General features: G+C 41.2%; 1 protein-coding gene across 1 annotated transcript; it reads left to right on the plus strand.

The window, feature by feature from the left end:
- The first annotated feature begins 2,914 nt into the window (after positions 1 to 2,914).
- LOC117438428 (ankyrin repeat domain-containing protein 29) lies at positions 2,915 to 27,310 on the plus strand. The gene is made up of 10 exons (XM_034073956.1): positions 2,915 to 2,941; positions 8,737 to 8,847; positions 10,680 to 10,778; positions 12,460 to 12,558; positions 15,536 to 15,634; positions 18,527 to 18,625; positions 23,707 to 23,805; positions 24,246 to 24,341; positions 25,412 to 25,510; positions 27,082 to 27,310. Exons 1-10 carry the CDS (start codon positions 2,930 to 2,932, stop codon positions 27,163 to 27,165), a joined length of 897 nt encoding a protein of 298 aa, XP_033929847.1. The 5' UTR covers positions 2,915 to 2,929; the 3' UTR covers positions 27,166 to 27,310.
- The last annotated feature ends 459 nt before the right edge of the window (positions 27,311 to 27,769 follow it).

A 27,769-nucleotide genomic window follows, 5' to 3' on the forward strand; every position in this document is an offset into this window, starting at 1 on the left:
GTTACAAGGCAAGAGAATGGCTGTATGTCCATAGTGTTGATGCATTTGCCTCCCATATCACCTCTATAAAGTGCTGACATTTCTAAATGTGTATCTGCTTGGCTATTGCTATTCTTAAAAGCAAGTAGAAATTAATGTAATATTTGCATAAGTACTTGTAGATGTTTGGATTGAGATCATAGAATCACAGAATGGTTTTGGTTTGAAGGGACCTTAAAGATCATCTGATTCCAATCCCCTGCCATAGGCAGGGGCACTTTTCACTAGACTAGGTTGCTCAAAGCCTTGAACACTGCCAGGGACTGGGCATCTTCAAATGAGTGTTTTGGATAACCCCAAATTTGTGCCACTTCTTTTAATTCTCCATATATAGATGTGCCTGAACTGTTCTGGCTTAGGGTAGGTTTGTCTGTAACTTAAAGGCTTTTGTATGTGGCTTTTAAAGGCAGTGGTTTCCTTTGTTCCAGCAATTCATTTTAGGTAGCCTTCAGATTTGTACAAAACAATGTGACTCAGGACATTTGAAATAATCACTGTGATGAAATATTAGGCAATAGGAATGCAGCCTGCTGCCCTGCAGATGAATTCTGCCAGAGGTAACAAATCCCAACCAGTCCAAATATCTTGCAATCTTAGATATCCTGCCAAGAATCAAGAATAGGGGAGATGTGGGTAATGGGACCACATAGCCCTAAAATGCAGTATTCCCACTGCACTGAGTTTGAAAGGCTTGTCAGGACTGAGGCTTGTCAAGCTTGCCCTCTTTAAACCTTTCCTGACCTCCACTTGACTCTGTTTTACATGGTTTAGCTGTAACACCAGTTTTTCTAAGTGACCAAGTGTCTACAAGTAACTGGTTTTACTTTTGTCTTCCTTTGTGCAGTATCATCATGGCATTATGCTGCTAACATGATGGTGCAGTTTTAGCTGTACTATTATTAATGTTGATTGGTTTTCTGCATAGTCTTATTTTTTTCTTTTCCTTATATGTGCTTTAGTAGCAATTCTTGGATTACTGCTAAGATTCAGTTATACTAATTATAAATTCTTGGATTTTTATATATATGAGATGTGTTTCCCCTTTGCCCATATCACGATTTTGAGTGTAAAAATAGACAGAGATATACACCATAAAAGGTAGTTTCTAAATGCTTTCTGGGGTAAACCTTCAAAGGGTCACCAAAAAGGAACATACCTCACACGTGTTTTTTTTATTCATAGAATCATAGAATAGTTAAGGTTGGAAAGAACCTTAAGATCATTTTATTGCACCCCCCCTGCCATGGGCAGGGACGCCTCACATTAAACCATGTTGTTCAAGGCTCCGTCCAACCCAGCCTTTCTGACAAATTATTGCAGATGGATATGAAAACAGCAAATCACAGGAGACCATGTACAACTGAAGATAGGTGCAGTTTCAGAGTTTATGGGCAAATTAAGAAAGGCATTTCAAAATTTATTTCTTGATATCTAAAATAAATAGAGACCAAACCCCCCCTGTACTACCCTAGTCTGGGTTTTGTTGTTCATCCAGAGAATTCATTATTTTTCTTTGTCAGAAAATCGAACATTCTGAGTGATGAATGTGAAAAGCTTGGCATGCTGTTCACAATAGATTGAATAAATACAGGGATTTTCCAGGGGTGAGGCAGGGAGTGTGTACAGATTAGTAATACTTTCCTCTATCAACAGGCAAGCACCACTGTGTGACTGGATCAAAGCAAAAATGACACTAAACAACGCAACAGCTACTGAGTTTATTCAGTATTTTTAAGTTTAAGAAAAAATCAGAATGATCACCCATGTTTGTATGATCTTAGTAGTTAAGGTGAGGTTCACAGCAGGCCATACATTCTGAGATGAGCTTCTGCTGTTAGCCGCTCTCATCTGCTTGCCTGCAGTTTGCGTTACTGTATGCACAGATGAATATTGCCTCAGGAAAAGGAATCTGCAGAAAATCCTTCACTTGCAGATTAGTGAAATAAACTAATTGGATCTCAGTGCAAGTATTTTCTCTCAATGCACATACATAATTTTCTCATCAGTGGCATTTATGTGTGCACATCAAAAGAAGAAAATCCCTAAGGGCTCAGTTAAAACCAACAATAGCAAAGAAATTCAGGAATCTCCCACCAGAGCATGCCCCATTTTGCTTACTTTATATCACGCAGACTTTGAATGAAATCTGAAGCAACCAGGCAGAACAGGACATGCATTGGCTTCATGGCTGTTCATTTCTGAAGGCTTAACATAAAGCCCTTAAGAACTTACTGTCTTGCTCATGAGAGCACAAGGCCCATGGGAGGTGGTGTCATATACACGCAAGGTAAAAGAACTCTCCTCACTACATGGTTGTGCAGTTGGGTATACTCACTGTGATCCCTTTTAGCAGTTTTTTCCTGGATATGAATGGAAAAGTCTGTGAAATATCAAAGAGGTGCCATGGAGGTGACATTAGGTCAGTGATGATACTCAGGCTGGGGGTGCCTGGGTTTGGACAATTTTAGTGCTATTTCTGAGTGATGGGTGCCTGACCTATAGGTTTGAACCAGAAGCTGCTGAGCAGTGTGTGTTCCCACTGTGGGGCCCTACTGCTTGCTGTGGGATGCTGCTGCTAGAGCAGGGATACAGGAGAGTGGTGATGATAATAACAATAATAATAATAATGACAATAACAATAACGTCAACAATCATAGAATAAAAATACAATAACAGTATAACAATAATAATAGTAATACAAATAGTAATTATATAATCCCACACTCCCAGAGAAAACCTTGAAAGAGGAAACCCAACCAGACCCTCATAGGCACAAAGTGATGCGGGAGGGAGGCGCTGGCCCCGCGCTCCGCCCCGGCCCCGCGCAGCCCCGGGCCGCTGAGCGGCGCGGATGGGAGCGGAGGCGGAGCGCTGAGATGCGGTGCGCAGGATGTCGTTCAAGGTGAGCCGGGAGCAGGGAGAGGGACGGGGGGATGCGCGTTTGCCTTCCCGCTTGGTGCCGGCAGCCCGTGGAATGCTCCGTCATATTCTTGGATGTGGGACTGATTTATGATGTTTTTCTTTAGGAAATAAGGAGGTTGTAGCGTCATTCCCGGGCTGTGGGGTGCTGCGGTGGCAGCTGAGGGAGCGGTGCTTTCCACCGCAGACATCCCTCCAGCAGAATGCCTGGTTAGCGTTACATAAACTGCGAGCCTCCATGGATCTTCACGCTGGATTTAGGATGGCCAGGCTCAGCGCGGCGGGGTTTGGTGCAGTTGGGAGCCTCCTCTGCACTTTTCTGGTCATTTTTGCTAGTGCTGGTTGCATAAGAGTTAGGAGGCAGCCTTTATTCGTGCTGTTTGTTTTGGGTTACAGTGGCCACTGAAGCTGAGCTGGTTTGTTCCCTTTTCTGTCCGTCTTCTGTCACTTTTTGTACTTTTTTCATCCAAAACAATGCAAGAGCAGTCATTTTAAAAGATCACCTGAAATAAATTTGGCTTTTTTTTTAATCTGAGGACAGGATTAGTGAAATCAATTGGCACCATATGAGATGTACATCTCCTTGGTTATGCACTTTCTGGATGCTGAGCTTGCCCTTCTCTTATTGATCACCAGCTGTGTGCCAGACCCTTGCCATATTGCCTCTGTTGCATCACTTTGTTGGATTATTCTCTGTGCTTACCTCTCACTCCTGCCAAGGTGTTTCCCTGCTGGGATTGCTGCTGCTGCAGTGGCACCTTCTCAGTTCCATGGTAGTGCAGCAGGTGGTTTCCACCCGCACTTAAAGCCCTAGTGGGGCAGGAAGCAGGGTACCTTTACTCACAGTGCAGCTCAGCCTTAGCTTTACCCTGGGTGGTGAGATCTCTGTGGTCACCCCCTTTTTGGTCCCACACTGGTCTCACACTTGCCTTTTTTTTCTTAGTTTCTTCTGTTGCTCCATTCTGTGTCCGTGAGTTTTTCCCCACCTTTGTTCCCGCAGGAATCCACTCTAAAGGATGCTAGTCTCATGCTGTTGGTGGTGCTATCCACTTCTTCCCTTGTTTTTCTAGCCTCCTTTTTTAGCTTTGTCCTTCAGGTTTTCTTTTCTATTCTGTTCCCATCAGCTCTTTTTCTGTGCTGTTATTTCTCACTTTCTATTCCCTCAAGTACTCCTGTTCAAGGCAGCTCACCCACTGCCAGCTCTCTCTTCCTCTGGAGAACTTCAGCCCCCACCTCTCTCTGCTTTTTCTCTCTTCTATGTGTCTTTTTTGTTGGCATTTTCACTTTCTCTCAGAAGACCATGTACTTGGATTCCTGACATCTGTTTGCCACTGTTTATTCATGTTTTTGCCACTGTTTATTCATGTTCTTCATTTGATTATCCTACTTACTTATAGGGTAGCATTTATCTTGCTTTCTCACTGTCTACACACATGAATATCCCCTCTTCTTCTACTAGCTTTTGCCTGTCTAAACTTACATTTGTATCTTGATCTGCTTTTCTTTTTTATCAACATCCTTCATGTAAGATATATTGTTATCTAATTAATTCCTCTCTCTTTCCTCCTCGGGTCCACTAACATTTTCCATTCTATCATGCTTGATCCTGATTTCCAGTTCTTCTTCAAACTTTTTATTCAATTCTCCTTTCCATTAGGAATTGTTTAGAAACTGAGAAAGAAAAGGGAATTTTCTTTTATTTTGACAGAACAAGGAACAGCCACCAAGCCAGTGTTCTCCTCATCTCGTTTCTCTTTGCCTATACCTCCTTTATTTCATCTTTAAGATCACTGTTTAAAAATGGTACTGTTAATCAGTTGTTACCCCACTCTGACCTCCCTCTTCTTTGCAAACAGCAAGTCAAAGGTAGGGCAGGGAGCAGGAACTGCTGATCACAGCACTTAAATGATACTTTTTCCCTTGATGTTCTTAAGATGACATACACAGACACATTAGTGCATTTTATTTTTTCTGTATTGCTGCATAGAAATGGTCTTGTCAGATTTATAATGTATATTTTCCTGTAGGACATTTTTGAATGGTCCAGAGGAGTCCACAAGTCCTGAAGAGGGACACAAACTCTCCTATGAAGGCAGTCTGAGAAAGCTGGGCTTATTCTGCCTGGAGAAGAGAAGGCTTCAGGGAAACCATACAGCAGTCTTCCAGTACCTAAAGGGGGCATATAAGAAAGATGGAGAGGGACTTTTTATCAGGGCATGTAGGGACAGGGCAAGGGGGAATGGCTTTAAACTGAAAGAGGGGAGATTGAGATTATGTATTAGGAAGAAATTCTTCACTATGAGGGTGCTGAGGCCCTGGCACAGGTTGCCCAGAGAAGCTGTGGATTCCCCATCCCTGGCAGTGTTCAAGGCCAGGCTGGATGGGGTTTTGAGCAACCTGGTCTAGTGGAATGTGTCCCTGCCAGTTGCAGGGGGTTAGAACCAAAAGATCTTTGAGGTCCCTTCCAACCCAAGGCAATATGATTCTATGAGTTTATGGTTCTTTGATTCTATGAATAAGTATTTGTTCTTGATGTCAGTACAGCATGAATATAATGCCAGTTTTTCATCTTTGGGCCCTCATAAAAGTATATAAAAAATTAGAAATGTGTAGCACAGCCAGAGTTTGAAATAATGCTCTGGAGATCTTGATGAGGTAGATGAAATTGTACCCTGAAAGTTGCTGATGCCGGAACAAATGACATTATGAAACATGTCATTTTCACCAAAGCCATTAGCTAATCGCTTTTTTAAACATTTATTACATTCTGTTCCCAGACTGTCAATGCTGAGAGTCAATCATTTACTTTAAGGCGGCTTTAGGAGCAGACTAGCTTTGTAATCAGAATTGCATGGAAATTGTATCCATTTAAGCTCTTGAAATTCAACAGTACCTCTCCCTAAGTATCTGATGAGACAGGATCCAGTCCATAAATGAAAAACAGCAGTCAAGGTTTATGTCACATGCTGCTATTTAAAGCCCATTTATTGCTCAAAAATTATTCAGTTAATCAGATTAGTAATCCCAAAGTAGTGCCTTACATTTGGCCTACCAGTGATGTCAGTATTGCTGATCATGCCTGAAAATGAAGAGCACCAAGGTATAAATCCTTGGTTTGAAAGCAGAAAAGCAATTGCCACATGGTACTCCCTGAGGCTGTCCTTGTAGCGTACACAGATCACCTGAATGATTTTGCAAATTCCATTCGTCTTAGCAGGTAAAATAGCTCAGATTTGTGTTTGCCTTTTTTATCTAATCACAGTATGGTTGTTTGTCTGAACATGTTGTTTACTCTATTTTTATACAAGGAAGCGGGGGCACAAGGGGAAATACGAGTACTGATAGCAGTTGTTCCAAATTGGGTCAAAAGCACCACTGGGAAAAACCTGATTTCATATCCTTGATGCACTGGAGAATTCTCCCATTCCTTGGGTCTGATCCAAAGTATGAAGACAACTTTGCTGGAGAGCTACTTTAGTAATTGCAAGCAGGAAAAAAAGAGGCAGGAATTTATGATTTTGGACTTTTACTTCCAGACTAAGGTAGCACTGGCAACTTAGTTCTCTCCTCATGTAAACTGATGAAAGCAGGTGAAGAGTTTCTGAATTTTGATTCTGGCTCTTGCCTTTCTGATAAATAAAGGTGATATTGTATGGTGGGCACAATAAAATGCAGTCACATTGCTACTGTGCCCTCTTGTAGAAAACCTGGCTCAATGAAATAAATCTTTCCTTGTATGGGTATATTGCCATATCCTAAAGTTTTCTCAAAGTTTAAAGGATAGAGTGAGATATAAAAAGACCAGATACATAGATAGATAGAGATAGAGATAGAGTATTTGTAGTTATAGGTGTAGATATAGATGTATATATATATATAAATAGAGATATATGAAGGAATTTGATTTCCCATTCAGAAAGGTCTAAATAGAATTCTTTGCAATAGCTTTCCACTTAATATCATAATAAAGTAAGACAATATTTCTAACTACCAGCTCTATAATTAAGTAGCTGCCTAACATATCAGAGCAAAAAGGGCAACATGAGCCACTGTGTGTTTAGGTTAATTGTTTGTTTTACGTAAAATTTTAGTGGTTAAAAATGTGAAGACAGGAAAACACTACTGCTTTGCCAGTAAGGGTATAAACTGCTAGCTTTAATTTGATTGACATTATCTACAGATTCACCTGGAAAATGCATTAGCTGTAGAAGGAAGATCAGAATTTAATCTTGCTATATATTTTTCTTACTGTATTTTTGCAGACTCCTGCCCCTGTGTGTGCTGGCACAAGAAATATTGCTACCAATTTATAGGAAGTGTCGTATAATTTATTGAGTGGTTGAAACTTCTCTCATGTCAAACAACTGCCAGTTTTCTAATCTATGAATATTAAAAATGCAGCTCATGGAAAGTGATCAGTGTGACAGATCTGTGATATATTCATACAGGATTTGTCTTGTGTCTGCTGGTTTCTGTGAGGTTTATTACCTTTGCAGCAGTGAAGGAGGCAATTCAAACTCTCCTCTATGTGTGCATTTTAAGCATCAAGCATAAAACCATTCAATCCTGATTCTCTACCTCATTACACATGTCTACTGACATTTAGACATGGAGAAGCATGTATTACATTTTCTGAAGCTGAATGATTGACTTTTCTATCCACTGTGTATTCTGTTTGGGTTATCCTGAAGGCAGGATTCACTGGAGAGCAAGACCCCCGGCTATTTTTGACACTGTTTTTGTCTAAGATGACTGTCAATGAAAAGGTGCTTTACTGAACTGTTGGTGGTTTTAGGCCTTATGAAAAAACAGCAGCATGAGCCTGCTTTAGGATACATACTATTGCCATCATAGTGCTGTTTTGCCTCCATAATTCACCCGTCAAAGTGCTTACCTGTCAAGGCAGCCTTTTGGCAGCTGCTTGCATGGATCTAATAAAGAGGCCAGGTGCAAAGTCTGTGTCTTTTTCTGCTGTCCTCCTCCTATGCCGGGGCAGTGATAATTTGCTTCTATCCAGAAGTCACACTGTGGCATTGTTTCTAAGACTAAGAAAGCCTCAAAAGAGGATTATATTATTACCCATTTGTTTAACAGTGGACTGTGTTATTTAGACTTCAGAGTTTCCTAATTTTGACTTACATATTGCCCTGCATGCCTAGTAAATGAATCTGTAAGTCTATAGACAGAAAGATTTAATCCTTTTCTTTTCCTGGCATCACTCAGGAGATATTTCATGTGCCCACAGTTACAGGGTGTTAACTCCAGGGAGGAGGCAGACCAAACAGTATGAGAAATGCATGAGCAATACTTTTTGCTGTGGTGGGACTTGAAAACACGAAAAAAGAAGGAGACAGCAGAGAGCCAGCCTAAAACCTGGGAAGATGTCCTGCAGCAGGACATGTCAGCAGGATGATTCAGCCTTTCTGACTGTGCTCAGCCCCATCACAGAAGCAGACAGTACAGGTGCTAGTTAGCACATTGTTTTCTGTGATGTTTCCCTGTGGATCTGGACTAGCATCATCGACTCTCATTATAGCACAAGCTAAGAGACATAGGCTGCCATGGACACAGGGAAAACCTGAAACAACATGAGGTAGTATGGAGAGACTGTTCTCTTTAATTGCACAAAGAAATTAAATTAGCTTCTCTTTCATGCTCTGGTTTTGAAAGAACAGCACACTGAGCTGAAATGTGCCTGGCTTGAATGCAGAATTCACATGTGTATGTTTGTATCTTCCAAAGTGATTCCTTTCTTTCTTTTCTTTCTTTTTTCACCAGAAAGAAACACCACTTGCCAATGCTGCATTTTGGGCTGCAAGAAAAGGAAACCTGGCTCTCCTCCAACTCCTGATGAACAGTGGGCGAGTAGATGTGGACTGCAAAGACAGCGTATGCACATAACGCACTGTCATGGGTTCAGCATGTACACCCTGGGCACTGATTTTACATCACTTTCCATAGCCCGCTGTGCAGAGAGTGTGGCGAGGATCTAACAATAGGCATAGAAGAGTCTCATGGCACTTAGGGATAATTTAAAACCTTATCTTGTCAGGAAGCAAGTTTGAAGCTCAAGATAAAATAGCATGATGATTTACACCAATGGCAAGGGGCGAGGAATTTGCCCGCACTCAAAAATGTGTCTTACACAGTTATTTGTGGTGCTGACATTAAAAGCAGGGATCCTAACACCTCGGGCTTCTCTTTGCAAGGAAATGTCATTATAGTAATAGATCACAGTGAAGAGTCAACTCCACTAAGCCCAGGTAGCAATGATTATGTCAGCTTGCAAAGATCCTCATAATTAGAAGAATTACTGGCCTCCTATAACTGCTGATCCTCCCACCACCCCCCAGTATCTCCTGGACTTGGCACCAAGGCCAAGCAAAGAGTAGCCCAGTCACATGGGAGATAGATTTCATGGGGATTTCCTTACTGTAATTAGCATGGGTTGAAATCAGTTTTGAGATTAGAAATGGGGTGAAAACACAGATACATCTTGCTATTCTGCCTACAGTGTATGGAGAGGTAATTGTGGCAAAGAGCGGGGGAAAGCTGAGGTTGAGAAATCCCCAGATTTCTATTGTTTGGAGCTGGGCCTGACTTATTGAGAGTTGTGTCTGTGTTATACATTTCCAGCCTGAAACATGAACCTGCCACAACCTCTCTTTCTTTGAGTATCTTAAAAGTGCAAAAGATTTTATAAGACCATTGACTTCAACCTATCTTTTCATTTAGTTTAATTTTTACCCTGTAGGCAAGTATTTGTCCTGCACTACTTCTGGAGCTGATGCTATGACTGTCTTTCTGACAGGGAGGGAAGGATATTCAGATGGGGAATGAAGTAAGCAGGACAGATCAGTGTAAAGAAATAAGGTCCATTACTCCTTGATCTTTCTCAAAAGAAGGCTAACTTTGGTAAAGAATTTTTGCAATGCACTGTAAAATATCCTGCCTTACCCATTCTATCAGGCATACACATTTTCTAGTCTATAATATTCTGGTATGATTAAGGCTGCATGCTTCTTTCTTGAAATGTGATACATTCCTTCTTTAAATTGAACTGGTATGTGTGAATGGTTTAGAGGATAAGTTTCATCCCTAGGCATGTGGTTTCTGTGAGCTGTCTGCACATCACATACATATGACCTGAATCTTATCTGGTTCACGGAAGTAGTGACCTTATGGTGTACTGTGGGAACTTCAACACATAGTTCTGGTATGGAAAGTTCTCTCATATAAAGTGATTACTCTCATAATTTGGACAGGGAATTAGTATTCAAATCATCCAGACCTTGCTCCTGACTATGACTCAGAATTGACTCAGCTAAGTCACTCAGCTCCTGTGTCTAAGTTTATTATCCTGGAAATGATGCAAAGATCTTTGGGATTCTCTGATAAAAATACTGTGCATAAACCAAAAACATTCTTGTTACCCTTGTTTCACTTATTTTAGGACAATAAGGCAAAGTCATTCCATACATATTGGTCAAATGGTCAGGCCTTAGCACTGCAGACAAGTCTGTAATGTTCTTGCTTTAACACCCACTAACTGCTCATTTTCAAAGTATTCTTGATAGCAACCTTTAAATGATAGCAAGTTCTTCAATTATCACAAGCTTCTTTCAGCTTTTCAGAAGAGCTGCTGCTGTATCTTCCATTCAGCCTGATTCATTGCTGAAGGTGTCTGTAGAAGGTACTGACTTGTTTTTCCTTATTCCCAGCTTGGCACAACAGCTCTGATGGTAGCATCTTACTATGGCCACATAGACTGTGTACGGGAATTGGTGTTGCAAGGAGCAGATATCAATCTGCAGAGAGAGGTAGGAGAAGTTCTGCATTCAAACAGGGATTAAGTGACCGTTGGCTTATTACAAATAATAAGAGTGTTGTGGTGTTGTCTGCTGCTTTTTTTGCCAATTGCTTCTGTGTTACTTGCATGTATAAACAGGGTCTGCTCTGAGGACATCACGGAATCAGATGTCTGGATTTTATAATAGGAAATGAGATGCCAGAGGAACATTTATAAATAATTCATCAAACATTTCCAGCACATCTTCTTGGTGAGGGGCAGTTAAATCTGAGATGTAACTCCAGGGTTACACCATTTATGCATCTGCAGTTTTACTTACCAGCACAGTAACTTACAGCTCTCCGGATGAGATGTCCTTTACCATTTGATTTGCAGAGTCCAGTCATTAAAATGGAATGGATGTCATTGCTAGCCTGGGGATTATTTTGGCTCACTATGCTTTGGAGTTTCTGCCTCTTGGTCTGAGCCAGCTCATCGTTAACAATCCCACAGCTTAATCACCTGTACCCTTCCTTTCAGCTTTGCTTTGCCTTCAAGGCATCTCTTGTACCATGCTTCCTTGTGGCTGGCTTCAGGAAGCTGCCTTCCCCTTGTATTCCACACAGATGTTTGTAAGGAGTACCTGCAGCTACTCTGTTCTGTGTGCTGTATATGCAGAAAGCAGAATTGCTCTGAGACAACAACAGTTGTACTGGTCCTAAGAGCAGAGCAGTTTAAGGAGGGCATGCAGTAACATGGGAAGGTGGCAAGCAGTGCAGGACAGCAGTATGTTTGTTGCTTTAACAATACAAGCCAATGTTTCTCACTTTCCTTGGAAACCTGGAACCAGAGAATTAATCTCATGCTGACACCTGCAAGTTACTGAGTCAGTGAATGCTGTGTTCAATGATAAGTGTCTTTGCACTTACTGGCCTAAACTTGCTCTAACCGTGAATGTCAGTGTCTTTCAGTGGGGTCCTGTTCCAGCAAAACTTGTATTTAAACATGCCCCTTCCCTTAGGTAAACACTGCTTGAAAAGCAGGGACAAAAGGAAAAGTTGAGAACAGTTTTATGGGGCTGCTCTTGAGTATTGCTCAGGGTGTAGTGATTCAGCAAGCCAACAAAAAAAAACCCTGAAATCCTCCTAATTTACTCTGTTGCAGAGAAGAAGCAGCACAGATAACATTTAAGCCCCAAAGACAAACGGCTCTGTTTTGACACTAAATTCAACAAGTAGCTCAACCAGTGCTCTTGTACTCTGAAGGTGTTGTGAAGCTCGGGGAAGTGAAAGCCCCATAACTGTGTCTGGAAGAGGAGGCTCTGGAATGGTGTCAAGAGACCTATTGTAAAGGCATTGAACACTGGAGTGAATTTCAAATTAGCTGTTCCTCTGTTATGTCTTTTCTCACTCTGGGTTTTTTTCCATACCTGGTGACTAGGTAGAAGTTACTAAATTCTAAGAGGTCTGTATTAGTAACTGCGCAGAAGCCCCTTATGAAACTTGGATTTTATTCAAACATACAATGCTGGACAGATTTCTCAGTGCAATAGGAATAAAACTGACCTAAGATACCTGGTGTCCTCAGAAGTCCTCAAAATCATCCTGTCTTTTCAGCTGATATGCAACAGATTTTGAATACTTTTAGATTTGAAATTTACATAAAGTGTCTTATGTGTTTGGGGTTTTTTTAATCCATTTTATTCCTTACAGTCAGGTGCAACTCCTCTGTTCTTTGCTGCACAGCAAGGCCACAACGATGTAGTGAAGTTTCTCTTTGAATTTGGAGCCTCTACTGAATTTAGGAATAAAGTAAGATGATGGGTCTGGTTTTGCATGCTGATACATTCCAACAATCAAGGCTTTTTTTCCTGTTCACATGAAACATGACATGGCAGCAGCAGGATGATAAAAGGATTTCCTCACTTGAACATTTTCTGAGTAATATGCGTAATGCAACATATTATGAAAATATTAAGTTGGGACTAGCTTCTGTTACCTAGACTTAATGGCTTAAGTTGATCAAAGGTCAGTCCCTTGATAGTGATAGTTGATAGTCTTTATTCTCAAGCCATGCTACAACACAGGAGGAAAAGGTCCTTTTATACATGCTAGGTAGGATCCCATTTTAGGTGTATATGTACTGCACTTGCACAGAATGGAATTTCATCTATTTTGGGATGCATCTGGGTGCTAAAATAGGATACGTAAAAGTATAATGGCTTCAGTCCTCCCTAAATTCCTAGTTACCCATCTGTGCCAGGATGGAATGAACCTCAGAGCTTCTATTTATTTGTTCAGGTCAGTCCTTTTACAAAATCTCCTCAGAATAGCCAGAAGCACAGATGGTAGAGCCTGGGTTGGTTCATCCCCTGTTGTGGGGTGAACAGCTTCCATTCATCACTGACATCAGTGTATCAATTCAGTTTCATTGTCCAAAGCAGTACTAGAACCTCTGCTTTCAGCAAACAGAAACAAACCCAGCATATTTTCATTACATATGCTTGTCCTTGATACACCAGCCACATTTTGGAGCATCCCAACAATCTGAAAAGACACTTGCCATGGATTTACCTTGGGATCCATAGCAATGTGTTTAAAGAAGGAATAGCTCTTTATCCCACAGCAGTCAATCCTTAAAGATGTTATAGTTTGTGATTTGAATGACTACTTTGAAATTGTTTGATCTTTCATGACAATATATGATCTTTATGAAGCATGCAAAATATACTGACATGAGTCAGTAGGGAAGATAAAAGGGAGTAAAGATCTAAATTAAAATACAATATTCCTGCATTCAGATGCTCCTAATGGCTTCAGGCTTTGGACAAATGCACGTTTGGGCTCTACTGTTGCTCACCTTGAAACTCTTCTCCCAGCCCCCATATTCCTGGCAGCCTCTTCTGAATTTAGACCTGACATGGCCCACGTGCCAGTCCTAAGTATCTTTTAAGATACTTTTTAAGCACTCAAAGTATGACACAAGCTATTGTGCCTAAAAAAGCTCTTAATATCTGAACCAAAGGATAGCTGAGTTAGAATAATCTGTGCAAGATTAAAGTGACACTGGTTTAACAAGTTGAGGTTAGCTATCTTGTCATGCCCTCTTTACTGAAAGGATCTGCTCTCTCTCAACAGTAACATGAGAGCTTTGCTAGATTCATCATTAATGCTAGGATCTATCCTGGAAATTGTCATGTTCATACTTCCACTCATTCCTTGCTTGCGGACTGCAGCTTTTCTTCTGAAGTAAGGACCTAGACACAGGAATACAAACACTCAGAGCTTCCAGACTTGGCTTTGGTAACCCACCGAAGTTTTAGACTGAGGCTTGGTGGGAAACTAACTTGTACTTTGTGCAGCAGTGTGTACCTGAGCAGGAGACTCCACTGAGAAGGTGTGCACTGAGAGTGTGCATTTCCACTGGCCTTCGAGTGTGGTTATGCATCTGTTCAAGTTTCCCATTTAATAATGTGGTTTTCATAGATTGGAATTTTTCCATCAAACCGTCCTTCTATTAAAAGGTGACTAAGATAATAGGCTCCTCCACCCCCTCCAAACCCAGAAACACTATAGTTGACAAAATATGCCTTTTCAGGTCAGACATAAAGCATTTTCTGATTAAAGTGCTCAGCTAGGAGCAGTGCTGCAAAAGATATGGCTGATCCTGACTGGTTTTGAAGGGCACTGCAATCAATCAATCTGCAAAGAACTTTCTATTACAAATGAACATGGAATGGAAATAAGGGAACAAAGCTGAGGGAAAACACAGTCTTCTGCCTACATTAATAACAGTTCTAGAAATACTTCAGATAGCTTCTCTTGTGGAGGAGTGGCTTGAGATTGGGAGAAGGCAGGGAAGGAGAGAGAAGACCTCTGGTGAGGATGACTAGGGGTGTGCCTCATCTTTCACGATGGTGTGGTGCCATACCAGGCAGAAGCTAAGAACTTCCTTTCCATATTAGTGTTAGAAATACTGGTAATTTTTGAGTGGGGAATACTGCACCTAAGATGGCAAGACCCATGTTTGCTATCTATCTCAGTTGTTTCAGCTGGCTTGGATTCAGTTGCCAGGACAGTGAGGTGCCTCCCTTCTCAGATGGCTCCCAAGGGAGCATGTCTACAAGCAGGATTCAATGCATGTGCCTAGGTCTCCCTTTAGTGGTGATGTGCAGCAACAAAACTGTCTGGTATTGATACTACCTGCAGGGATCTCACTTTTCCAGCAGACGTAATGTGGCTTTCACTGGTGGTCATGTGTTTGGTCTGACTTTGCTCTGGTTAGCATGCTTCAAAATGCACCCTTCTTACTCTTCCTCAGGCAAACAATCAATAGGTTAGAGGCAGGAAACGACAGGGAGTGAGGTTCTGGCTAAAGAACAGTAAATGATCGGTAGGCTTGGAGCAGGGGAAAGGTATGCTGTCCTTTAGTTGGTGGAAGAGCTTGGCAGAAGGGTGGGATTTGGCTGTAAAGGGAAGAGATATGGAGGAGTTGTGAAGGAAACAAAACAAAGTTTCTAGTGGGAAAGCAGAAGATGCGGAACACAAAGCAGAACAGAAAGCACTATAAAAAAACTCAGGAGAAAACAATTTACAGTGACAGAGCCAAGTTTAAAGATTTGCATGGCAAGACTTGGTACTAAGCTTATGAAACACTCAGCAGCTAGTTGCTACAGAACCACTGTGAGCCAAATTCTGAAATCGTAAAATCTGGTTTCTTTTTGTATGATGATGTTTACTCCAGCACCTGACTCTTACCTGACTGTACCCATTCTTTGCTTTTTTACAGGATGGAGGTACTGCACTTCTAGCTGCTTGTCAGTACGGGCATGCAAAAGTAGTGGAAACGCTCTTGAAGCATGGTGCCAACATTCATGATCAACTTTACGTGAGTTATTTGACACAGATAGTGTTGTCAACACTGGTGATGGAACAAATGCGCTGTTGGTTGGACAACAGCAGATGTTCTGACTCCAGCATAGAGAAGCATTTGCCAGATGTGGTTTTATAGTACTCTTCTAAGACGTGAATTCTGTTAACTGTCTGCTTTTCATGATCCTGCAAGAAGTAGTACGAAATCAGAAAAGCTGTTCTGGATATCTTTTGATTTGTTATCTCTATGAAGGATCAAATCTGGATCAGATTTGCGTAATCCATTAGCCTTGAACAAAAGACTATGTCATGTCCTGCCAGTGATTTTCATTGCAGACAAAAGAGTGAATAGCAATAAAGCCCCTGAGGTACCAGAGACTCAGATCATCAGTTTTTTGCCAGAAAGAATAGTAAATGTTAAAATACTTGAATCTTTAAATATCTGTAAATTATTTTTTTAAATATTAGTTAAAATTATGTTATTTGGTATTGGTGTATCTCTAGCATGACAGTATTTGCCCTCTAGGGCAAAGGATGGTTAAAATGGCTGATGTTGTTTAGTTGACTTTTCAGAAAGCTGGATTGAGCAAATGAAGCACTGGATTTAATTTACTGCAACTGAGACACAAAAACATTGAGCTTTTCAGCATTCAACAGAAACAAATGGTAGATTTTCCTTCCACTTCCAACTGATCATTCCTACCCTGGGGCACTCAAAACTGACAAAGAAGAAGTTGTTCCACAGGGATATAAGTTTTTCAGCTTTTTCCAGGGGCTTTGGATCTGCAGAATGCTATTGAATCTTAGCTCCCACAAGTGTGCATGGGAGCTAAGGGCTGGTGCCTGCAGAGGCCACTGGGGGCTGTGTACTAGATGCATAGGGGATCTCCATCTCTTTGCTGCCACCACCCTATAAAGAAAGGTGATTCACCTGCACTGCTGTGCAAATAGCAGTTGCCTTTCTAATCTGAGGGCAGTGATTCATACCTCTGCATGGTAATCCCGGGGTTTACCACTCAGTTTAAAAATAGCCATGCTGCCACACCTGCAGACACTTACCTAGAAGTAAAGACAGTAAAATAACTTCCTTATTGTCTCTCTTGGAAATGAGCAATATGTGCAATTGCATTTAGAGATGTATTTTTATTGCTTACAGTCATTGGGCAAAACCAGGCAGAAACATCTGCTTAATAAAATAAGAACACAATCTCCTGAAAATGAATGTTAGCTTGGCTGCTTTTGTGGGATGTTGCCAAGCTGTATTTGAAAAGCAGTAACTGGTTGGCAGGTTCACTGGCAGACAATAAAATGGGAGGGATTTTGAGCATGCATTTGGGTAGTCTTCCCAAAACCATCAAGATAGATATTTTAATCTTAAATTTACCTATGTGAGGGGTAGAGAAGAAGATGAGAGAATACCATAACTCAACAGTATGTTTTGCAGAAATATGTTATAACCTTTAAAACAGCCTTCTCATTACAGCATCAATTCAAATCATGTAGGTGATAAGGAACCCAAGGTCCTCCATCTTTACTGATGCTACAATAAAAAGCTCTTTTATTATTACACAATCTTGTGTACTTTCTAAATGGAAGAGTTATTATCACACTTGTCTCTGGTGGAAGCCTGCAAAGGACCTAATACCATCCTGTTATTTCATATACTCTCATAGCAACCAGAGAAAACAGCCCCTCAGAGAGCCCAGGGGTGTGTGTTTGTAGTGCCAGCAGACACCTCTTTTGTTTGCCAGGACATTTGTCTTGAAATCAAAGCCAAACATTCTAAATTCAATCCCTGGGGCGCTATATTCAGCTCATGCTTCACTAAGTCTGTGCTGAGTTTTGCAGAAAGAAAAGTAGCTGTGCAGTATCTCTTAGCAGACAGTAGTGTTTGGTCCCAACATAGTGATATGCCAACAAAGGCAACAACAGACTTCTACTATAATGCTCTGTAGTTTGTATATGCATGAGATTACATGAGCTCTGTATTTGCATATCTGAGATACAGTGAAGGGATGTCTCTATTTAAAGAGTCTCACCTTCTGAGAAAACTTGCCCTAGCATGCTCTGTGCTGAGTGCTGTGGTTATAGGATGGGTAAACACCTGTCCCACCCTCAGTGCAGATTTCCACTTCTAGTTTGTTGGAAGGATGATAATGCTGTTTGAAATTTTTTCATCAAAAAAATCAATGAAATATGACATTTAAATTCTTTTCCTAAGGAAGAAATTCCTGTGAAGTAAAATTCTGAGAACATCTGCACATGAAAGACACGTCGAGGAAAAATTAAAACCCCGGATTTGTTTACAATCTTTGTTCTTCAAAAGCTTTGTTCTTCCACAAGCTTTTGCAAGAAAATGCTGGTTTCCTATAGGGCTATCTATTTTTACATTATTCTATTACAGGTGAAGTCTCTTTTACAAGGTGTGCCAGAGCAGTGGCCTGGTAGTTGTTAGGGTGGCCCAGCAGTATGGGCAGGGGCAGACTTCAGTGCTGGAGCCTCCTGTCTTGCAAAGTACTTTAACATATTTTTACTGCGTGTCTATGTAACAGAACACTTCTGCATGAACATATAAAGGCTAAATGAAACTACATTGCTATACAGGATGAATTTCTTGTTATGTAGAACGATGCTTCAATGAACTAGACTCTTAGGATTCCAGAACCAGGATTTAATGTTTGGTTGACGTGTGATGGGAGCCGGCACTTGTGCATACAGAATGAAAATCTCACCATGGTTTATTATGAGCTAGACTGGATTTTGGCAATTATTTCCTGAGCATGGCTGTATACCTGCTGTTACATGGCATAATGGCTTAAGAACCAGAACTTGATTCAGTTTGGTTTGGTTTTGTGAGCAAAAACGGCATCACTTCAATGCAGTGTAAGAAGGATGTATTTGTTGTTAGGATGGAGCTTCTGCAATTTTCCTGGCAGCACAAGGAGGCTATCTGGATGTCATCCGATTGCTACTTTCTTCAGGAGCAAAGGTTAACCAGCCACGGCAGGTAAGCTCAATACTTGAGAGCAGAAATGGGAGCTGATTTTTTACAGTTATGAAAAATCCAGGCATCAGATTCCCATGGAAGTGTTTCACTGGAAGGCAGATTGTGGGGTCTCAAGCAAATGGAGTAGAGGGGGAGAATCACCTCCTCTCGACCTGTGGATCACACTTCTTTTGATGCAGCCTTAATCCTGCAAAAACATACAACCAGTGGTAACCATAAGCATGAAATTAGCTCTTCTGCAGGCAGTCAGGCTGCTGTTTGATCAAACATTGATCATTTGAGTTAGATTTGTGGCTGGTTCAGAGGTCCCTGCTAGGGAGCTAAGGTTAGATCCACCCTGCATCACTGTATGCTGATGTTAGGTGAGGGTGCAAGAGACTTCCTAGGTGTCAAACTATTTGTGGAATACACAGCATACATGGTGTACAGATAAAAATAAAAGCTCTCTTGGTTTCTAAAAAAGGATTCCTTAATTGTTCAGCTGTTTCTTGACTCTAAAATTGGTGCTTAAACAGCACATTTAATATGCTGCTTTGAATCGCCAGATGTGGGAATTGCATAGCTAGCTTTACTCCCAACACGTAGAAATGTCTGGTTAGAGGCAGGGCTTCCCAGGAATCTTTGCCTGCTTTAATAAAGTCTCCTGTGTGGTCTGCTGAAACCCTGCAGGCAAGGTTGCTGTCCTGGGTCTTCACTGCACATTTTAAATTGATGGGATAAGGTCTTGTCCTTGCAATCAGTCACGTATGTCTGCCAGGTGGCTGTGATCACCGACTTGCAGCAACTGAAAAATCATCAGGCGAGAGCAAACGAATGTGAAAACTCTAATAACAGTGACAGCATGGCATGTGACAAGCTTTGTCAGGCATTCTCAGTATTTCCTTTCACCTACACCAAAAGCCTAACAAATCATAGCCTGGCAGCAGAGATTGATCTATATGACTTATACTGCACCTGTAGGTCTGTGTAGCCTACTTGCTGCTCTGTAGTGCAAGGAAACTAGATTAGCATTTTATGTGTTCAAACTAAAGTAATTTTCCTGCTGCCCCCTCCTGCACCTCTCCAGCACTGGAATTGTGCTGGCAGCTACTCCCTGAACTGATGCTCCTAGGCTTCCTCCACAGTCTCCCAAGATCAAGATTAAAAAATGTTAAAAGCTGTTAATTCGCACAGTCTAAAAGATCAGTGGAGTAGGATAGACCAAGGTGTGCATTAATGCCTTTTCAGCTGGTCAAAATAAAGCTGGGGAGCCTTAGATTTAGCTGAACCATGTTGCCATAAAATCTGCATCCTGCTAACCATAATTATAATGCACCAACTAATTCTTCTGACAATATTGTTTTAGTTCTAATCCAATTTCTACAACAGAATGTTCCATGAGGCATTTTTAAATCCTAGTTGAGGCAAAGACTTGACTCTGTGTGAATGCTCCTCCTGGCTCTGTTTCAGCTCTGGCAGGGTGGGCTTACTTTGCTTCAGGGTACCTCCGATCCCTGCTAAGATTATGCCTGGATAAGTCTGTGGCATTTGTATTTGGACCCACTGTAATTTGAAACATTTCCTTAACAAATGGAACATTTTTACTGTTTAATTAGTAAAGTAATGCATGGACTTCAGTCTCTCACCAGCAAACAGATTTGTACTTTGTTCAAAGGTGGCATGCTGGTCATGAGGAATGTAGCTTTAGATGGAGCAGTTTCGATGCCAGATCACTCTTACTGTCAGTTACAAGCTACATCGCCCTCACTGCTGTAGGAAACTTTTCTAAGCTACATAACATTGAATACAGGGCTGCAGAGTGCCAGGTGTGAGTTCATGCTTCTTCCTCACGGCGTCCAAGTTTTCCTCTCTACCTTCGGAATTTGGAGGCTTAATTCATGTGCCTGAGTGCTTGCATCTGCCCTGTATGCCTGTTCTTGCTGCTATGGCGAGTACCAGTTCCTCTTGAGGTTCATGTCCCATTTCCCAGTCCCATGGGGGCGCTCATGACACTATAGAGCACCTCGGATGGGCATTGGCTATCCGTGTGCAGGCCCTTCAGCTCAGCTCTCGCAAGACTTAGTAGTGAGGCTTCCTGACGAGTTTCTTTCCTGACAATGTATTTTCTCTTGGATTTTAGCTGTCTTCTGTTCTTCCTAACATTGCAGAGCCGGGTAGGAATTCTTTTGTCATCTTTTTGTCTAGACAGCACTTGGGGCAGTGTCTGAAGCTTCATGCAAGAAGTGTTTCTTTACTTCTTCAACTCAAAGCGAGAAGATCATCTGCCAATGATTTTTACACTGTTTTGGCAGCCTGTGTCCCAGTAGGCTCTAGTCTGACTGGGTAAGCAGGTTCCAAATACTCTGGAAAATAATGATTTTTTTTTCTTAACAAATGATATGCAATTACACATATACGTAAGCTAGTAAACCTATAGAGAGTATAGACTTCAGACAAACAAGCAATTTGCTATTAGCAAGAATTTAAATGGTGTAGTGGTGTGAGCAAACTGATGGGCAGAACAGTGGAGGAGATGGTGCTGAGTAGCCTGAGAGTAGGGGCTGTCTGTACCTGAAAGTCCTTACTGGGAATTTGAGGGGTATTTTACTTCCCACCCTAATCTGGCCCTTTCTAAAACTCCAAGCCACAAGCAAACATTGAGAGTCAAAGCTGCAAGGCAAAGTCATTAGCTAATGGATAAGATAAAGAGCATTGGAAATTTTGGTTAGAGTATGTTTGGAACCGCTGACTGCTGAATATAATAATGAGAGGTAGTTCATATATACAAGCTTGTAATCAAATACAGAAATAAGCACAGCTTAAAAACATATGGGGTGTTTAACATTGTTTTAGGAATGTAGTGGTTTGCAGTCTGCTGGGTGGGCAGAGGGACAAGGAAAGGAAAACAGTTTTTGAACTCTGTCCCTATTGTCACTTTCTTTCTAACTTGTCCCTAAGCCCTAATGTCTGTTTACACAGGAATACTCATGTGACCTTTAGTACAATGTAATATCTGTTTTACACCATATAGCAACATGAAAATGGACAGAAAATTCATTTATTCCATATAAATTTTGTATGCATTTGCATAAATCTGCATATTATATGCTATTTGCTTAAGAGAGAAAAGCTGACAATGATCAGTATGAGCACACCATCAACTTCATCATCATTCTTCTCTTCAGGCTAAGTCCTCCAAGACATTCATCCCTTCTCACAATGTCTTTTTGCCACTATCCAGTAGCTGAGATACTGAGGTTGATGTTACCCAACACTTCTGTTCCTTTTCATTTATACCTGGAAATACGAGTTGTTCTTACGAACTTCACTGTGAGAAAAAGAAAGCTGCTGTGCTCTGCATGCTGTGCTTGTGCTTGCATTTCTTGTATAAACAGAAGTGTGGATTTGCACAGCATTGGTTCTTCATGCAGATTCAATTGTGTGGGCAAATTCAACTGCTCTGTTTTCCAAGATTTATAGGCTTTTTCAGTGCCCCTGTTGTTATTTACTAGAGCCCTCTGGTGGGGGGAGATTAGAAAAATATGAAGTACGGCAGGGATAAAGCTATAAACTGGAAAGGGACAGTTTTTGCCATCACACTAACAACACATACACTGTATACAAGAGAGCCTTTGTTATTTTAGAATCAGAAAGAACACTCATTGTATTAACAGGATACATACTAGAATGAGGTCAGTCACTAATTTAAATTAATTAATCTATAGAGAAATGATACAAGAGTGGGCAAGGATCCCATGTCTTACCATTTGAGAAGAATTAAGATCTCAGAATGTGCATTTGCTCTTTCTCAGAATCAGAAATAGGGAAACTCAGAATATCATATCAAAGAAAGAAATAACTTTTCTGTTTCCTTGACAGGGTTAAGTCACTAGCCCATAGAAAGCAGAGAATTTGTCCAACAGTGGTTTTTTGGACTGCATGGGCAAGTCATTCAGCTGGCACTAAAGAGAGAGATTTCTTCTTTAATTAAGGTAGAAATACCTTATTTAAAGTAAAAAGTTGTTTTCTCCTGAAACTTCTCATTAAGATTCTTTTGGAATCCCCAATATAATTTGTCTTCATTTTTCCTGCCAAGTCTTCAGGCTGCTGTGGGTGGTGAGCGGAACTGGCAACTGCTGAAGGCAGAAGCAGGCACCCTGCTACACAAGGCTTCACTTTTATGTTAAAGTCCATACAGGAAAAGCCTTTTGTTAAGGGCTCACAAGAATCAGTTTGGCACCACATAACTGCTGGAGTCCTGTAGTCTGAAGAACCAGGCCATTTAGAAGCAAAAGGAGGAAAAGACACAAAACTAAATTCTAATTGAACTGAGAAACACTTCTAGCACTTCAATACACCTTTGCCTTTAGGATGAAAATCAATCACAAAGTTTAGCTTATTCCGAATGTGCATTTTATTTTCTGAAGTTTTCTGCTCAAGTAATGATTGCACAGGGCAATTTTTCCAAAACAGATTATTTGATGTTGGATTCCCTGGTAATTTTCTTGTTTTCTAATGGAGTTGTTGAACATAAAATTTGTGAAACACTCAGCACCAGTGTAAGGCAAGATGTTTTTAACAGATTCCCTGAGGATGGGTAGCATAATTTAATGTTGAAAGCTGTTAATCATCTTGCATTGCTCCTTAACTTCTATAAACAACCTCTACTCCACAGGTACAAAGACCCAGCTGCAGAATCTCACCATGCATGCTGATATTTGCCTGTATCTTCTGTCACATCTAGCCACCTAGATTTCAAAGTACACTTTGGCCTTTACATTTCAGACTTCCACATGTATTTGAGGTACAGCTGTTAAGACAAAGTGGCTTTTAACTGTTCAGACAGTAATGCATGTTTCATGCCAACTATGTAAGAGAAAGCAGCTAAGGACGGCTCTACTCCACAACTGGAGCAGTTTTGTTCTGACTTGTTACACCGAGCTCCCATGTGCTTCTGGAAGCAAATCTGTGTATGTCTTTCTGTGATGAGGGATTTAATTGGTCTTAAAGTACATCCAATCCAGTAGGCAGACTTGGATGGTAGATACCAGAGAGCACAGGGTCTCAAAGTGAAACCATTAGCAGTCATACTCTGTTTGCAGGATGGGACGGCTCCCTTGTGGATTGCATCGCAGATGGGTCACAGTGAAGTGGTACGAGTAATGCTGCTTCGTGGAGCTGAGCGAGATGCCACCCGGGATGTGAGTAGACTTCTTCCTGTGCTCTGTCTGCAGCTTAACACCTCCTAGCTTTTTCTGAGGCTGCAAGTCTGCCTGGTGTCCCCAAAGTCTGTCCTGTTTGCCATGATGTAAAGTCCCAGCATGGGCTCACTTTCTCCCATTGTGTCTCGGACAGCTTCCTGGAGGGGCCTTCTGGAATAAGGAAATAGATATGTCTCTATAAAGATGATCTATGGTGTCACTGGTTCATTTTACCCCGAAGTTTTCACCCGCCAATGTAACTATCTTCTTGATGCTCTAAAACCACAGCATATACTGTGGAGTTGTCTCCTCAAAAATTTTGAGCAGAGAAGACCCTCTTCTCAGAGGTGGTGGGGGAAAGCTGGTTTTTCCTTCCAGCCAAGGGTAATGCAGGTAGAGCATTGCTAACAACTGGACTGACCTTCCTGTCTCCTTCAAAGGATGGTACGACTGCTTTACTGAAGGCTGCCATTAAGGGGTACAATAATGTGATAGAAGAGTTGCTGAAATTCTCTCCAACTCTTGGCCTGCTGAAGGTTAGTAGTGAAACACATGGATTTTTAGACAGGAACTCAAGAATGAGTTTCTGATGAAAGGTCTGACATTTATGACTATGACAGAGGAAGATTACAAGGAGCTTGAGCCTCCCAAAAAAATCAAGAGAAAAATTAAATTATCTTATTTAGCCTTTAATGCTACACACAAATGAATCTTTTCAAACATAATTGTGAGTTTGATTTGTGGAATAAGGAAGCATAGAAGACATAGAAGGAATTTTCCTGCTTTTCATTGTTTGATTTTATTCTTATTGTAAATGGATTGCTCTTAATAGTGCAGTTCTTAGCAGTGTATGTGGCCTTCTATCGTATTTTGTCAGCAAAATAGTATCCTAAGAGATCTGTTGTGAGCAGGTTCCCTGCTTGTTTTTGTTCTCATCTGAAATCAGAAAGTGACTTGAAAAATAACATACTTGGAAGCTACTTTTTAATAGCTTTTCTAGTTACATGTATCTATAAATCACACACTTTGATAGCCTCTGTGCATGCAGCATTGGCAATTTTGATGTACTCGAAAATCCAGGTGGCATTAACTTAGTTGTTAATTACAAGTATGAAATAGCTTCCACACTTATTTGAACTGTCAATTTGCAGCCACAGACAAAAGGTCAGCCATAAAAAAAATCCCCATTCAGCTGTCTGACACTGAGACCATTAATCATCAGAGACAGAAGATAAAATGCACAGATGGTTTCCATTACTGCTTGCACTTCTGTTTCACTTGCTAATGGCTGGTTTTGCCAGGCAGAAGCAAGCACTGTGTCCATTTCACCTCTAATCAACTGACAAGGGTAATTTTTAAAAGGAAATACTGCTGTGGTGAAGTGAATTTGACTCTCATTTTTATTAAAGCATTTAAAATCACCTCCTTCATAGCCTGCTAGCCTACCAGCACCCTGTCTAAATCAGACACTATACTTTTAATGACCTCATTTCTTCCATGTTACTTCTTTCTTGTTCATAGGTTTGCTCTTTGCAAACATTTGTGTTTCACTGCCTTTTGTTTTCTTCCCATGCACGGTACAAACATCTCCATTGGTATTTTCTAGAATGGGACCTCTGCTCTCCATGCAGCCGTCCTGAGTGGCAACGTGAAGACAGTGGCACTGCTCCTTGAAGCAGGAGCAGATCCGTGCCTGAGGAACAAGGTGCGTTCTGACACACTATCCTGGGCAAGGAGCAGGTGGGAAGCACTGAGCGGTGGAGCCATGTGAGCCACGGAGGCAGTGGCAGCCCATGTTTCTGTGTTAGTCCACAGTTGCCTCCTGTTCCTCTCCTGAAGCATCACCATTTCGTCCATTCATTGCTGTATACAGGCATCTACAAGGGTGCTGGGCAGTGCCACTGGTGATGCTGGTTCTTGTGAAGTAACATCAATCTCAGAATATGCAAACCATGCACTCACTCACTCAAGCACCACAAATTGTTAACTATAACTATTCATTGGCTAGATAGGTTGCATTTCAGGAAAAAACCCATATGTTATGTTCTCATAATTCATAAGTTACACCATACCTCCCTATGGTCGTGTAAGAATGATATTTCTGCAGCAAAACAAATGTGTATCTGGGTGTCTCTGGTAAGAAAACTTGGTTAGAATTCGGCACATTGCTAATACAAAGAAATCCTGCATTACATGTATCTTTATCATATCTTACTGTAAATATGTTAGTTGAGTGAAATAGCTTCATATTCGTTTTATAACAACAACTTTTCTGCAGAAAAAGATGCTCTTGGTTTTTGTCTGTAAAATATTTTAACATTACATATTTGCTAATTTCCATGAAAATGTCTTCCTCTGACTTGTGTTTATGAACTATTTGTCTCTAGTATTTGAGCTCTAGCTGGGTTTGCTAAGCTGTGCATAGGTGGTCTGGTATTCACTTCTTGTTATGACTGGGTGAATGACAGTTTGTAATACAAGTAACCCAGCACATACCTTCTGAATGTTTTGGTCATTGAATATAAAACCTGTGCCTGTTATTTCTGTATCATTCCACTTGATGGCAGCAAAGTTAACGACTCGCATACAGTAGTTCGTGTTAACAGGCATTTTGATTTGCCGCTGTCACTCAAACAGCACACAAGATTTCTCTGCTGCTGATGGTGATTTGCAGCAGAAGGGTTTGCAGTATAAGAAAGTCTATGGCTGTAATCTCTCCTACTGATTTTTTTTAATGACATGCAATTTAGCACAACAGAGTACATTTGCAGGACAGAATTCTTTTCAGAAGTAGCTTCGTTGCGAAAACAGTTTGTTACCAAATTTGTATTCAATACACACAGAAGACCAAACTCTGATGTTCTATTACCAATCCTACAGAATAGCACGGATTATTTCATAGCAATTAAAGTATTCTTTCAGATCTTTATGGACTTTTTTTGGACTTTGGTACTTACACACCTGCCTCTTCTCCCCAAAAATTCAGTACTTCTGTGGCAGAAGCATAGAGAGCCCAGGGGATACCATTTAACCTGGACAGTCAGCACAAAATAAGATGACCACTTCAAACCCACACAGGGACTATTTTTGAGACTTAAGTGGGAATTGCATGCTGAAAGGTGATTTCTTAAGATATCTCCAACAGTGGTAGGACAACACTGGAATAAACCTGTCATTGTAACGCCCAATAGCGTCTTCTCTAAAGTTGAATGTTTTTAAATCATGTTTTGGAAATACTTGTTAATTTCTGCTAACCCAAGGGTTTTTTCATTCCAGGCAAATGAACTTCCAGAAGAACTAACAAAAAATGAACGCATCCTCCGACTCCTCCGCAGGAAGGAAAAGCAAGGAAAAAGCTAATGCAGCCCTGTAGCAAATATGGTTTGACAGAGAGGCACCCTGACCACAGTAGCATGACTGTAAACCTAGGTTGCCCAAGAAGGGCTTATTGGAACAGTTTGCAGAACTGATTAGCCCCTCCAGTACACGCTCCCTGAACGCATAAGGCCCTTGCCATGGGGTCACCGTGGGCTAGGACCTCTGCCTGGCATTACTGAACCCAGGACTGTGACGACAGCAGGGGCTGGCCTAGGAGCTGCCTTTGCACTGCAGCCCCATGGTGCTGCTGCCCTCCCTTGGCTGACAGTGCTAGCTCAGACCATTCATCTCTACTTCCAAGTGCCACATGGGGCTAGAGTTGAGATCCCACCTGTGACATCCCAACAGAAAAAGTCCTCCTGCCAGCCCAGAGCTTTGATAACATTTTGGCTACTACATGAAGCTCCATGAAAGATGATTCAGAGAGTTACAAATGATGCCAAAAGCTACCAACCAAACAGTAAGCAAGGAGATGTCCTCCTCAGTTGTAGCATCTTGATCTGTCAATCTGTCCAGCAACAGGAACACAGCAGAGCAGCTGATAGCATTTCGCAATGTGTACACAGTGCTATGGGGATCCATCCCT

Source organism: Melopsittacus undulatus, unplaced genomic scaffold, assembly GCF_012275295.1.
Source record: "Melopsittacus undulatus isolate bMelUnd1 unplaced genomic scaffold, bMelUnd1.mat.Z mat_scaffold_303_arrow_ctg1, whole genome shotgun sequence".
NCBI lineage: Eukaryota > Metazoa > Chordata > Aves > Psittaciformes > Psittaculidae > Melopsittacus > Melopsittacus undulatus.